Source organism: Eleutherodactylus coqui, chromosome 8 (genome assembly GCF_035609145.1).
Source record: "Eleutherodactylus coqui strain aEleCoq1 chromosome 8, aEleCoq1.hap1, whole genome shotgun sequence".
NCBI classification, from domain to species: domain Eukaryota; kingdom Metazoa; phylum Chordata; class Amphibia; order Anura; family Eleutherodactylidae; genus Eleutherodactylus; species Eleutherodactylus coqui.
In genome coordinates, this window is record NC_089844.1 from 160204327 (window position 1) to 160219192 (window position 14866).

General features: G+C 48.9%; 2 protein-coding genes across 2 annotated transcripts in view; both read right to left on the minus strand.

Annotated features, from left to right (window-relative positions):
- Positions 1–11778, minus strand: part of LOC136577976 (uncharacterized) — a 30494-nt gene extending 18716 nt beyond the window's left edge. Inside the window, exon 1 of the mRNA XM_066577886.1 lies at positions 11487–11778. Within this exon, the coding sequence (XP_066433983.1) occupies positions 11487–11778 (292 nt within the window). The remainder of the gene's footprint in view (positions 1–11486) is intronic.
- A 484-nt stretch (positions 11779–12262) lies between these two features.
- LOC136577080 (uncharacterized) overlaps positions 12263–14866 on the minus strand; it is a 34778-nt gene continuing 32174 nt past the window's right edge. The window contains exons 9-10 of the mRNA XM_066576792.1: positions 12506–12654; positions 12263–12357 (exon numbers count right to left, since the gene is read on the minus strand). Coding sequence (XP_066432889.1) covers positions 12352–12357; positions 12506–12654 — 155 coding nt within the window. The 3' untranslated portion in view covers positions 12263–12351. The remainder of the gene's footprint in view (positions 12358–12505; positions 12655–14866) is intronic.

Here is a 14866-nt window from a genome sequence, read left to right on the forward strand (position 1 = left end):
AGACCCCTGTAACATTTACATGGCAGAAGTATAGGCAGACCTCTGTAACATTTATGGAGCAGCAGTATAGGCAGACCCCTGTAACATTTACGTGGCAGAAGTATAGGCAGACCCCAGTAACATTCTTGTAGCAGAAGTATAGACAGACCCCAGCACCATTTCTGTAGTAGAAATATAGGCAGGCTCCAGTAACATTAACGAGGCCGAAGTATAGGCAGACCCCTGTAACATTTATGTAGCAGCAGTATAGGCAGACCCCTGTAACATTTATGTGGCAGAAGTATAGGCAGACCGCTGTAACATTTTTGTAGCAGCAGTATAGGCGGACCCCTGTAATATTTAAGCGGCAGCAGTATAGGCAGACCCCAGCACCATTTCTGTAGTAGAATAAAGGCAGACCCCAGTAACATTTCTGTACTAGAAGTATAGGCAGACCTCTGTAACATTTCTGTAGCAGCAGTATAGGCTGACCCCTGTAACATTTACGTGGCAGCAGTATAGGCAGACTCCTGTAATATTTCTGTAGCAGCAGTATAGGCAGACCCCTGTAACATTTACGTGGCAGAAGTATAGGCAGACCCCTGTAACATTTATGCAGCAGCAGTATAGGCAGACCCCTGTAACATTTACGTGGCAGAAGTATAGGCAGACCCCAGAAACATTCTTGTAGAAAAAGTATAGGCAGACCCCTGTAACATTTAAGTGGCAGCAGTATAGGCAGACCCCTGTAACATTTACGTGGCAGAAGTATAGGCAGACCCCTGCAACATTTTTGTAGCAGCAGTATAGGCAGACCCCTGTAACATTTACGTGGCAGAAGTATAGGCAGACCCCTGTAACATTTTGGTAGCAGGAGTATAGGCAGACCCCAGTCCCATTTCTGTTGTAGAAGTATAGGCAGACCCCTGTAACATTTACGTGGCAGTAGGATAGGCAGAACCCTGTAACATTTCAGTAGCAGCAGTATAGGCAGACCCCTGTAACATTTACGTGGCAGAAGTATAGGCAGACCCCAGTAACAATCTTGTAGCAGAAGTATAGGCAGTCAGACCCCAGTAAAATTTCTGTAGTAATATTTTGGCCAACCTCTGAAACATTGTGGTAGCATGAGTGTAGGAAAAGGCCGGGAAAATTAGTTGGATAAGAGTGTAGGTGTGGACCCGAAAAATTAGTGTACCTAGAGTACAAGTGTACCTCTGAAAATTTATCAACCGAGAGGGCAGGTGAAACCCATAAATATTTTTGGAAAGATACAGCTCGCTGGAGGCAGCCCTGTGAAAAAAATTGGTTCATGTTAAAATATCAATACTTTTGAAACTTTTAAAAATTGTAAAATATTGTTAGATGAGCCTTTTGGGTCACAGAAAAATTGGCAGTTCAGCACGAGGACATGTTGTTTCTGGAGGAGGAGTAGCGGGAGGAGGACTAATATCAGAGACAGATTGACAAAGCTAAATGCCCCGTTTTTCCGGTGATAGAGTGCTTTTATCTGCGGTTGCAGCAAAAAGAACCTTTAGGTTCTGCTGCTCTCCGCCGGTAGAGAAGAGAAGTCTGCGGAAATCCAGGCTTTGTTAATTTTTATGAGTGTAAGCATGTCGGCACTGGCAGTTGACAGGTGGCTACACTTATCCATGATTATTTCCCCAGCTGCACTAAACACCCTCTCTGACAAGACGCTAGTGGCAGGGCAAGCCAGCACCTCCAGGGCATACAGTGTAAGTTCGCGCTACGTGTCCAGCTTTGACACCCAATAGTTGTATGGACCAGACGCATCATGGAGGACGGTGGAACGATCGGCTACATACTCCCTCACCATCTTTTTACAGTGCTCCCTCCGACTCAGCCTTGACTGGGGAGTGGTGACAGAGTCTTGCTGGGGAGCCATAAAGCTGGCAAAGGTCTTGGAGAGTGTTCCCCTGCCTGCGCTGAACATGCTGCCTGATCTCCGCGCGTCCCCTGCTACTTGGCCCTCGGAACTGCGCCTTCTGCCGCTAGCGCTGTCAGATGGGAAGTTTAGCATCACTTTGTCCACCAGGGCCCTGTGGTATTGCATCACTCTCGTACCCCTTTCCTCTTCTGGAATGAAAGTGGAAAGGTTCTCCTTGTACCGTGAGTTGAGAAGGGTGTACACCCAGTTATCCGTGTTGGCCTGAATGCTTCTAACGCGAGGGTCACGAGAAAGGCAGCCTAACATAAAGTCAGCCATGTGTGCCAGGGTGCCAGTACGCAAGACATGGCTGTCCTCACTAGCAAGATGACTTTCAGGATCCTCCTACTCCTCCTCCACAGCCCATACATGCTGAACAGATGAGAGGCAAGCAGCATGGGTACCCTCTGCAGTGTGCCCAGCTGTCTCTTCCCCCTCCTCCTGCTCCTCCTCCTCCTCCAAAACGCGCTGAGATATTGACATGAGGGTGGTTTGGCTATCAAGTGACATACTGTCATCCCCGTCTCCTGTTCCAACCGCAAAGCGTCGGCCTTTATACCTTGCAGCGAACTTCTCAGCAGGCATAGCAGCGGGATGGTAACGCTAATGATTGCAGCGTCGCCGCTCACCATCTGGGTAGACTCCTCAAAGTTTCCGAGGACCTGGCAGATGTCTGCCATCCAGGCCCACTCCTCGGTAAAGAATTGGGCAGGCTGACTACCACTACGCCGCCCATGTTGAAGTTGGTATTCCACTATTGCTCTACACTGCTCATAGAGCCTGGCCAACATGTGCAGCGTAGAATTCCACCGTGTGGGCACGTCGCACAGCAGTCAGTGCTCTGGTAGCTGAAACCGCTGTTGCAGGGTCCTCAGGGTGGCAGCGTAAGTGGTGGACTTGCAGAAATGTGCGCAGACGCGGCGCACCTTGCCGAGCAGGTCAGATAAGTGCGGGTAGTTTTTCAGAAACTGCTGAACCACCAGATTGAAGACGTGGGCCAGGCATGGCACGTGTTGAGGCTGCCGAGGCGCCACCTGGTTACGGCCGTTGTCACAGACGACCATGCCCAGTTGGAGGCTCAACAGCGAAAGCCAGAGGTCGGTTTGCTCTGTCAGACCCTTCAACAGTTCGGGGGCCATGTGCCTCTAGTCACCTAGGCTGAGTAGTTTCAGCACGGCCTGCTGACGCTTGCCCACCGCTATGCTGCCGCGTCACGCCACACCGACTGCTGGCGACGTGCTGCTCACATTTCTTAATTGAGAGGTAGAGGTTGCATAGGAGGAGGAGAAGGGGGATGGTTTAGAGGAGGTGGCATAGACCGCCGCAGATACCAGAACCGAGGAAGGACCCACTATTCTGGGTGTAGGTAGGATGTGTGCAGTCCAAGCTTTGCCTCGGTCCCAGCCTCCACCAAATTCACCCAATGTGCCGTCAGGGAGATATAGTGGCCCTGCCCGCCAGTACTTGTCCACGTGTCCGTGGTTAAGTGGACCTTCCCAGTAACCGCGTTGGCGAGGGCACGATTGATGTTGCGGGAGACGTGCTGGTGTAGGGCTGGGACGGCACACTGGAAAAAATAGTGGCGACTGGGGACCGAGTAGTGTGGGACCGCCGCCGCCATCATGTTTTTGAAAGCCCCCGTTTCCACAAGCGTGTATGGCAGCATCTCCAGGCTGATTAATTTGGCAATGCGCATGTTTAAAGCTTAAGCGTGCGGGTGCGTGGCGGCGTATTTGCACTTTCGCTCCAACACTTGCACTAGCGACAGCTGGACGCTGCGCTGAGAGACATTGCTGGACGGGGTCGAGGACAGCGGAGGTGGGGGTGTGGGTGCAGGCCGAGAGGCGCTCGTGCCTGTGTCCTGAGAGGGGGGTTGGATCTGAGTTGCAGGTTGGGGCACAGTGGAAGAGTCAGTGGTGCGACCCGGAGGCAGTGAACGGCCTTCGTCCCACCTTGTGGGGTGCTTGGCCATCATATGCCTGCGCATGCTGGTGGTGGTGAGGCTGGTAGTGGTGGCTCCCCGGCTGATCTTGGCGCGACACAGGTTGCACATCACTGTTCGTCGGTCATCTGCGCTCTCACTGAAAAACATCCACACCTTTGAATACCTAGGCCTCTGCATGGTGGGTTGGCGCGAGGGGATGCTTTGGGAAACAGTTGGGGGATTCTTCGCTCTGGCCCTGCCTCTACCCCTGGCCACCCCACTGCCTCTTCCAACCTGTCCTGCTGCTGCACTTGCCTCCCCCTCTGAAGACCTGTCCTCAGTAGGCTTAGCAAATCAGGTGGGGTCAATAACCTCATCGTCCAGCTGCTCTTCCTCCGAATCCTCTGTGCGCTCCTCCCTCGGACTTACTGCCCTTACTATTACCTCACTGATAGACAACTGTGTCTCATCATCATCGTCCTCCTCACCCACTGAAAGCTCTTGAGACAGTTGCCGTAAGTCCCCATGCTCATCACCCGGACCCCGGGAACTTTCCAAAGATTGGGCATTGGTCACGACAAACTCCTCAGGTGAGAGAGAAACCATTTTTTCCCAATCATGGCAGGGACCCGAGAACAGTTCCTGGGAGTCTGCCTGCTCATCAGAAAGTGTCATTTTCATGGAATGAGGAGGCTGGGAGGAAGGAGGAGCAGCCAGAGGATTCAGAGTTGCAGCAGTGAACGGCGTAGAAGACTGGGTGGTCGATACATTGCTGGATGCATTTTCTGCCATCCATGACAGGACCTGCTCACACAGCTCTGTTTATAATAAAGGTCTACCACGTTGACCCATAAATTGAGATATGAAGCTGGGGACCCCAGAAACTTGCCTCTCTCCTAATCCCGCAGCAGCCGGCTGGGATTCACCTGGACCAGGAACTCGGCCTGTGCCCACACCCTCACTTGGACCTCCGCTTCCCGCCCGCGTCCACGGCCACGTCCTCGACCCATACCCCTCAGCATGGTGGATTACGAATAGAGCAGACACAGAGCGGTGTAAATAATTATGGAAGTATTTGCGTACACTTTCACGCTGACAGCGGTATGGTCACGCTAACTCCAGGCAGGAACAAAGAATACGGAAGGCTGCAAACAGGCCTAGCTGTGCAATAGTCATGCACTACAACTCCCACCAGACACCCTGTAAATTTCAAACGGTCAGAGGTAGCCCAACGATTGAGTTTTTTTTTTTCCTTTTTGAAAAAGAATACAGGCTATATAGTGTGTATATGACTTTCCCTCTATCAGTGGCTGTGGCCATACGCTGTGCGTTAAGTTCACTGCAGACACAGACCGGTGTAAATAATTAAGGAATTATTGGCGTCCAGTTTGAGGCTGAGAGCGGTATTGTAACACAAACTGCAGCCAGAAAAAAAATTATACAGAAGGCTGCAAAAAGGGCTAGCTGTGCAATAATGATGCACTGCAACTAGAGATGAGCGAGCATACTCGTCCGAGCTTGATGCTCGTTCGAGTATTAGGGTACTCGAGATGCTCGTTACTCGAGCCGAGCACCACGCGATATTCGAGTCAATTTCATTTCCTTCCCTGAATGTTTTGCGCCATTTTCTGGCCAATGGGCATGCAGCGAAGGCATTACAACTTCCTACTGTGACGTTCCAGCCCTATCCCACCCCCCTGTAGTGAGTGGCTGGCGACATCAAGTGACCCCCTAGTATTTAAAGTGGGGCCGCCTGCGGCTCGCCTTAGACACACACTAGGAGAGATCAGGGAGAGTGCTGCTGCTTATTAAGGGATAGTGTTAGTGTAGGATCCTGTGTACAAGAACCCCAACGGTCCTTCTTAGGGCCACATCTGACCGTGTGCATTACTGTTGTGGCTGCTGGTAGCAGTTTTGTACTTTTTTTTTGTATATCGGGCGTGCAGGCTATACCGTTCTCAGGCTGCAGTCTGTACTACATAGTAAAGGGACAGCGTTGCTGAGATAGGGAGAGTGGTAGTGTAGGATCCTGTGTACAAGAACCCCAACAGTCCTTCTTAGGGCCACATCTGACCATGTGCATTACTGTTGTGGCTGCTGGCAGCAATTTTGCACAATTTTTATTTTTTTTTATATCTGGTTGTGCAAGCCATTACAGCTATAGCGTTCTCAGGGTGCAGTCTGTACTACATAGTATAGGAAAAGTGCTGCTGAGATAGGGACAGTGTTAGTGTAGTGTAGGATCCTGTCTCCAAGAACCGCTACTGTCGTTCTTAGGGCCACATCTGACCGTCTAAATTTTACAGGGCTCTGCTGGGAGTTGTAGTCCATCACTATTGCACAGCTAAGCCTGTTTGCAGCCTTCCGTATAATTTTTTTCTCCCTGGAGTTCGGTTTACAATACCACTCTCAGCGACAAAATGTACGCAAACAATTCCATAATTATTTAAATCGGTCTGTGTCCGCAGTGAATTAGAGACGCACAGCGTACGGCCACAGCGACTGATAGAGGGGAAGTGATATACACACTATATAGCCTGTATTCTTTTACCAAAAAAACAAAAACCCTTCTTAGGGCTACCGCTGACTGTTTAAATTTTACTGGGTATCTGGTGGGAGTTTTAGTCCATCACTATTGCACTTACGCCTGTTTGCGGCCTTCCTGACTATTTTTTCTGCCTGGAGTTTGCCTTACTAGAACGCTCTCAGTGACCAAGTCTACGCACATAATTCCAAGATTATTTACACCGGCCTGTGTCTACAGTGAATTTGACGCACAGCGAACGGCCACAGCGACTGATAAAGGGAAAGTGATATACACACTATATAGGCTGTATTCTTTTACAAAAAAAAATAAAAGCTCCTTGGTTGGGCTACCTTTGACTTTTTAAATTTTACTGGTTGTCTGGTGGGAGTTTTAGTCCATCACTATTGCACTTAGGCCTGTTTGCTGCCTTCCTGACTATTTTTTTCTGCCTGAAGTTTGCTTACTATACCGCTCTCAGCGACAAAGTCTACGCACATAATTCCAAGATTATTTACACTGGCCTGAGTCTGCAGTGAATTTGACGCTCAGCGTACGGCCAACAAAGGTACTTAGAGGGAAAGTTTTATACACAGTATATAGCCTGTCTTTAAAAAAAAGCAAAAAAAAAAAAAAGCTCCTTCGTAGGGCTAACTCTTACCGTCTGCATTTTAATGGGTGCCTGGTGGGAGTTTTGGTGCATCACTATTGCATTGCCAGGCCTGTTTGCGGCCTTCCTTCCATTTTTTTCTGCCTGGAGTTAGTGTTACAACTCCGCTCTTTGCGTGAAAGTGTACGCATATAATTCCATAATTATTTACAGCGGTCTGTGTCTGCTCTATTCGTAACCCACCATGCTGAGGGGTGGGGTAGGGGTCGAGGACGTGGACGTGGGTGAGGATGCAGAGTTCCAAGTGAGGATGTGGGCACAGGCCGAGTTCCTAGTCCAGGTGAATCCCAGCCGGCTGCTGCGGGATTAGGAGAGAGGCAAGTTTCTGGGGTCCCCAGCTTCATATCACAATTTATGGGTCCACGTGGTAGACCTTTATTGCAAGCAGAGCAGTGTGAGCAGGTCCTGTCGTGGATGGCAGAAAATGCATCCAGCAATGTATCGGGCACCCAGTCCTCTACGCCAGTGTTCCCCAACTCCAGTCCTCAGGGACCGCCAACAGGTCATGTTTTCAGGATTTTCTCAGTATTGCACAGGTGATGTAATTATGGTCAGTGCCTCAGACATTGCCACAGGTGTTCTCTTTATAGGAGATCCTGAAAACGTGACCTGTTGGTGGTCCCTGAGGACTGGAGTTGGGGACCCCTGCTCTACGCAGTCTACTGCTGAAACTCTGAATCCTCTGGCTGCTCCTCCTTCCTCACAGCCTATCCTGCTGCTACAAAAATGGTACTGGGGTCTGCATATGCTTCTGCTACATAAATGTTACAGGGGTCTACTGATACTGCTGCTACAGAAATGTTACAGTGGTCTGCGTATACTGCTGCTAGAGAAATGTTACTGGGGTCTGCCTATACTGTTACTACTGAAATGTTACAGCAGTCTGCCTATACTGCTGCTACAGAAATGGTACTGGGGGTCTGCCTATACTTCCACTACAGAAATTGTACTGGGGTCTGCCTACACTGCTGCTACAAAAATGGTACTGGGGTCGGTCTATACTTCTGCTACATAAAAGTTACAGGGGTCTGCCTATACTGCTGCTAGAGAAATGTTACTGGGGTCTGCGTATACTGCTGCTAGACAAATGTTACTGGGGTCTGCCAATACTTCTACTACAGAAATGGTACTGGGGTCTGCCTATACTGCAGCTACAAAAATGTTACAGGGGTCTGTGTATACTGCTTCTACAGAAATGTTCCTGGGGTCTGTTTATACCTTTGCTACAGGAATGTTATAGCAGTCTGTCTATACTATGGGTGCACTAAGTCTTCCCATCGTGGTGTGGCACAAATAATACAGTGACTGACTAGGCCAGAATTGCTGGCCGAGGCCAAGTTGCTTGGCGGGGCAAAACTCTCCCATGGTTGGGCACTCCGATTTCTTCCTGTGTAATACCAGCTTTGTGCACTTACAGCATAGGCTAGGCCAAGAAACTCAAAGACTGCCCCTTCCAGTGTTGAGCTATCTGTGTTGCGACACATGGATTTCCAATTGCTATGTAACTCAGAGCACCTTGGGTCACAAAGATGGAGGCTTGGAACTGTGCCTGACCCTGGGCTCGCTAACGTGCTTCCCACACAGACTATAGCGGGTCCTGGTCATGGTGTCTTGGGCTTGTAATGCCACCTCCTCCTCCTGCTTGGGGTCAGGGGATCAGCACTGGGCATCATGTATTTTCTCCTGTGTTACCACAGTTATCTGAGACACTGGTTTGGGCCAAAGAAGAGGAGTGTTACTGCATTGATGAGACCTTCACAGCTGTACTAGCATCGGAGTCTGCTCTATGCCCACGATTGCTGAGGGTGTGTGCAGAGGCCTATGTCCTTGGCACAGTGAAAGTCTGGCATGTTTGGGCACTATCATTTCTTCATGTTTATTATTACTGTCTTTGGGTTCCTTCGGCTCACCTACGCTGTGGGTGCACAAAGACTTCCTATAGCGGTGATTTACCTGTCCGGCACAAAGTCACTGACTGACTTGGGTAGGGAGCATAGTACAGATGGCTTTCCCTTTGCGGTGTCGATAGAGCTATCCGACACCTATACAGAATGAATACTGTGTGGGCACATGGACTGCCCATTGCTTTGTCAGTCGCGGCCCCTTGGGTCTCACAAGATGTTTGCTGGGACCGAGCCTGGCCAACGGCCCGCTCACATCCTTCCCACACAGCGGGCCCTGGTCATGGTTTCTTGGCCTTGTAAGGCCACCTCCTCCTCCTGCTTGGGCTCAGGGGATCAGCAATGCGCATCATGTATTTTCTCTTGTGTTACCACAGTTATGAGAAACTTGTTTGGGCCAAAGGAGAGGAGCGCAACTGCATAAATGTTACAGGGGTCTGCCTATACTTCAGCTCCTGAAATGTTACCGGGGTCTGCCGAAACTGCTACATAAATGTTACTGGGGTCTGCCTATACTGTTAGTACGGAAATGTTACTGGGGTCTGCCTATACTGTTACTACAGAAATGTTACTAATACTGGGCTCTGCCTATACTGCTGCTACTAAACGTTACAGGGGTCTGCCTATACTGCTGCTACACAAATTTTACAGGGGTCTGCCTATACTGCTGCTACACAAATGTTACTGGGGTCTGCCTATACTCTTACTACAGAAATGTTACTGGGGTCTGTCTATACTGTTACTACTGAAATGTTACAGGCTTCTCCCTGGACTTCTGCAACATAACTGTTACTGGGGTCAGCTTATACCTTTGCTACAGGAATATTACAGGGGTCTGTGCAAACAATGGGTGCACTAAGTTTTCCCATCGCGGTGTTTCACCTATCTGGCCCAAAAAAAACCCCACTGACTGACTAGGGCATGGAGTGTGGGCCGAGGCTAACATGTATTTTATCTCCCGTTACCACAGCTATCCGGGGCACTGCAATGGGATTTCTTTATGTACCGTCTGTGGGTTCCTGGGAGCCACCCATGCTGTGGGTACACACAGACTTCCCATAGCGGAGTTGTACCTGCCTGGCACTTTAAAAAAAAAAAACCAGACTGACTAGGGCATGGAGTGTGGGCCGAAGCCAGCCTGTATTTTCTCTCACGTTACCTCAGCTATCCGGGGCACTGCAATGGGATTTCTTTATGTACCGTCTGTGGGTTCCTGGGAGCCACCCATACTGTGGGTACACACAGACTTCCCATACCGGAGTTGTACCTCCGTGGTACTATGAAAAAAACCCAGACTGACTAGGGCATGGAGTGTGGGCCGAAGCCAGCCTGTATTTTCTCTCACGTTACCTCAGCTATCCGGGGCACTGCAATGGGATTTCTTTATGTACCGTCTGTGGGTTCCTGGGAGCCACCCATACTGTGGGTACACACAGACTTCCCATACCGGAGTTGTACCTCCCTGGTACTATGAAAAAAACCCAGACTGACTAGGGCGTGGAGTGTGGGCCGAAGCCAGCCTGTATTTTCTCTCACGTTACCTCAGCTATCTGGGGCACTGCAATGGGATTTCTTTATGTACCGTCTGTGGGTTCCTGGGAGCCACCCATTCTGTGGGTGCACACAGACTTCCCATAGCGGAGTTGTACATCCCACCCCTCTCCAGGCTCTCCATATATAACAGTATTAGAGGTCAGCAAGGAGGTAACATCCTACTCCTCACCTGAATCTCTGATAGACAGATCCCTGGATTCCGGGCTCTCCATATATAACCGTATTAGAGGTCAGCGAGGAGGTAACATCCCGCACCTCACCTGAATCTGAGAGACAGCTCCCTGGATTCCAGGATCTCCATATATAACAGTATTAGGGGTCAGCGAGGAGGTAACATCCCGCTCCTCACCTAAATCTGTGATATATATGGAGAGCCTGGAATCCAGGGAGCTGTCTAACACTATTAGGGGTCAGCGAGGAGGTAACATCCCGCTCCTCACCTGAATCTGTGATAGACAGCTCCCTGGATTCCGGTCTCTCCATATATAACAGTATTGGAGGTCAGCGAGGAGGTAACATCCCACTCCTCACCTGAATCTCTGATAGACAGCTCCCTGGATTCCAGGCTCTCCATATATAACAGTATTAGAGGTCAGCGAGGAGGTAACATCCCACTCCTCACCTGAATCTCTGATAGACAGCTCCCTGGATTCCAGGCTCTCCATATATAACAGTATTAGAGGTCAGCCAGGAGGTAACATCCCGCTCCTCACCTGAATCTCTGATAGACAGCTCCCTGGATTTCAGGCTCTTCATATATAACAGTATTAGGGGTCAGCAAGGAGGTAACATCCCGCTCCTCACCTGAATCTCTGATAGACAGCTCCCTGGATTCCTGGCTCTCCATATATAACAGTATTAGAGGTCAGCGAGGAGGTAACATCCCGCCCCTCACCTGAATCTCTGATAGACAGCTCCCTGGATTCCAGGGTCTCCATATATAACAGTATTAGGGGTCAGCGAGGAGGTAACATTCCGCTCCTCACCTGAATCTCTGATAGACAGCTTCCTGGATTCCGGTCTCTCCATAGATTCATGTTCCCAGGTCACTCGTACTGTGAATCCTGGATCCTTGTGACGATCCTCAGGGATTTGGACCTCACTGGAGACGCTGTAGGTTCTGTCAAAATTATCGGCCAATGTGGGTGATTTAGTGGGTGATATCATGTCTTCTGAACCTCCCACTCCGCACCTCCATGTAATCCTGATGCTTTTAGGATAAATGTTCTCCAAGTTGAGCAAATACGTCATCTCTCCATTGATAAACAGACTTCTCATCACCGGCTGTGACAGCCTGGGCTTCGCTGAAATGTGAACACACAGCCTGTTACACTTCCCCTACAGCAGACGCCCCCAATAAACAAATAACACGTTTTTTTGTTTTTTTCCAACATAAGGCTTATGGATGATTATCCACCTGTGTATTATACTGTGGCAAACATTGGGGCTCTATGTTGGGGTATAGGATGCAAAGTTTTCCTGACATGTATGCCAGACATAGAGACCAAGCACAATGTGAGTAGAGCCGGACTCTGGGGGTGGTTTAACTGAAGGATATATAAAGAGATATTTTGTTTTAATTTATTTACCAAAAGTCAATGAATAAAACTGATCCTTTTCTATAAATGTATATACATTCACCGATGACTCGTAGCTTTCCTGTGCTTCTCTCTATGGGTTCCTCCAAGGCAGGATGGTGCACCTTACACATATATTCTGCCCCCTGATGTTCCCACAGTGTGGGGGTGATGGTCAAACGGGCGGTACAGCTGTAGGCAGGGGCGTTACTATAGGGGATGCACCCAGACCCATAAGCCTTAGGGGGCCCATCAGGCAAATCTTCTTGATAAATTAAACCTAGTGCAGATGAAAAAAGCATTGTAGTTGGGGGCCCTATTCCAAAGTCTTCATAGGGGCATGGAAGCTTCAAGTTACGGCAAAGGCTGTAGGTGTTATCGGCCACTTTCTTGGATGTCACACTCTGGTTAGCAACACTATCAGCTACCTCATAAATCTTACATCCAGCACTTCTCTGCCATTTCACAGCGATTGCTTCCTGGAAATACATTGAGATATCACACTGCAGGACGGCCGGAATGCCATGAACTAGACGGGGAATCTGAATCTCTCCTACAACTGGACGCCATCTGTAATCTACAGAGCAGGACAGAGAAATGTTTTGTAATTTTAAACCAAGTTTACAAACCCCCCCCCCCCACACACACACATAAATATCACACAGGTATGTACTGTATGTAACATGTCAGGATGTGATGTGTAACAGCAGCTAATATTACATACAAGTGGGGGGGCAGTAAAAAATGTTTTACCCTCCATTAAACCCAATTTCTGCCTCATCCTGCTGCAAAAATACCATCTCTTACTGCTGATGCCTTTAGCACCAGAATATAATATATGTACAGTACAATGAAATGTTGTAGCCAAACTAGAGCACTAGTCTTCATGTGTCAGAGGAAGTCTCTCGGGTTCATCCTGTGCTCTCCATATATACATACAATTTTTTGACCAAAATAAATTGGTCCGAAATTAAAAGGAAATAGGGCAGGTGACAGGGAGACGTGGCCATAAATTTCATACTTAGCTGGTTCCTGCGTTGCCTACTTCGAAAGTCTGCATGCTAACTGAAAATCTCGAGCCCTCCTTGTAGACTTGTATAGGAAAGCATGCGCACGGCACTTTGAACAAAGTCAAATTTTCATGCTGCGCGCTGTCTTCAACGCAGGATGCCACTGGATCAAGGAAGCGGGCGAGAATAAAAAATACATTACCCCTGTCAAATCCCATAACAGCCCTATAACTTAGGCTGGCCTCACACTACCAGATTTGAATTGTGGTTTTTACGATTTTATGATCCGCGGTATTACGCTGTTTAGTCGTATGCATTGGATGACATAATTCCGCTCACATAAGTGGGTTGGAATTGTGTAATATGCTACCGGAAAATTGAACTTAGCATATGAGAGTCATACAGGGTAGGTAAAGGGGTAATAGGTCCTAGGGACCTCACTATGACACCTTAGGGGACAGAGGAGGCACCCTTCAGGGGAGAAATACTGCTTTTTCCTGCATACAGGGTTAAAGTTGATCTGTCCAGCAAGTGCGTGCATGACGATTGGCTAGCTTGCAGCTACTTTGCTGATTGGTCATCCCTCTGTCAACAAGGATTTCTGTGATTGGAGGATACTGACCACGGGACACAAAGGGAGGGGTCATGTGCAGCTCAGGAAAAGTGGAGTCAGGTGGTAAAAAGCATAGGAAGCGGGTGAAAGGAGAGCAGTAGAAGAGGAGCAAAGACAACACAGGAGGCACCCTTCAGGGGAAAAATACTGCTTTTCCCTGCATAACAGGTTAAGGGTGATCTGCCCAGCAACAGAGCACCTACCGATTGGATGCCTGCAGCTAATTTGCTGATTGGTCTCCTCTCTGTCGAAGAGGATTTCTGTGATTGGAGGATACTGACCACGGGACCCAGAGGGAGGGGTCGTGTGCAGCTCAGGAAAAGTCGAGTCAGGTAGTAAAGAGCGCAGAATGTGGGCGGAAGGAGAGGAGAGTCAGCAGTAAGAGAGGATCAAAGATGAATAGGAGCCAGTGAGTTCTAGAGAGGAGCGGCAGCCGAGAGTCACGATCTGGCGAAGCCAGGAGCAAAGTTTTTTCCACCTTGCCAGAAGGAACCTGAGCTGGCGCAAACATGACAGGGTTTCCTTTCACGGCAACCGTGAGTTAACTTGTCCACAGGAGAGCCTGTACTCTCCTCCCTATTCCTCCTCAAATAACATTTTAGTACAGCAATCACTTAACCTAGCCTAGAAGCCTCACTGCATTTAGCAGGAGAGGATCAATAGACAAATGTCTGTCACTCTATATGCCTAAAAAGTTATTTATGAAGTTACAGTTTGTTGCAAAACAAGTGTAAACACTGTATTTGGTCCTCAAGATCTAAGTAAACTGTGTGCCTTCAGTTTGATTGATACTATTATGGACTTGTCTTTGCATTTCTTTATCGCAACGCATTCATTCAAAGGCACTGGTGTCACAACGAACTTACACTAACTACCCATTACTCTCGCCAAGAACCCCTTTACAATCCCACCTGCCACACGAGCTACCATTTTAGGCAGAGTAGCCACAACCGTGATCAAGGCAGAGTTGGCGCACCCACTCAAGCTATTCCTGCCAATTCCTGCTCGCTGCAGCATGGGGTTTTTTGGTTTCATGAACAGGATTGAGACCTCTGTGACCTCATAGAATCATAGAATGGTAGAGTTGGAAGGACCTCCAGGGTCATCTAGTCCAACCCATTGCTCAGTGCAGGATTCACTAAGTCATCCCAGACAGATATTTGTCC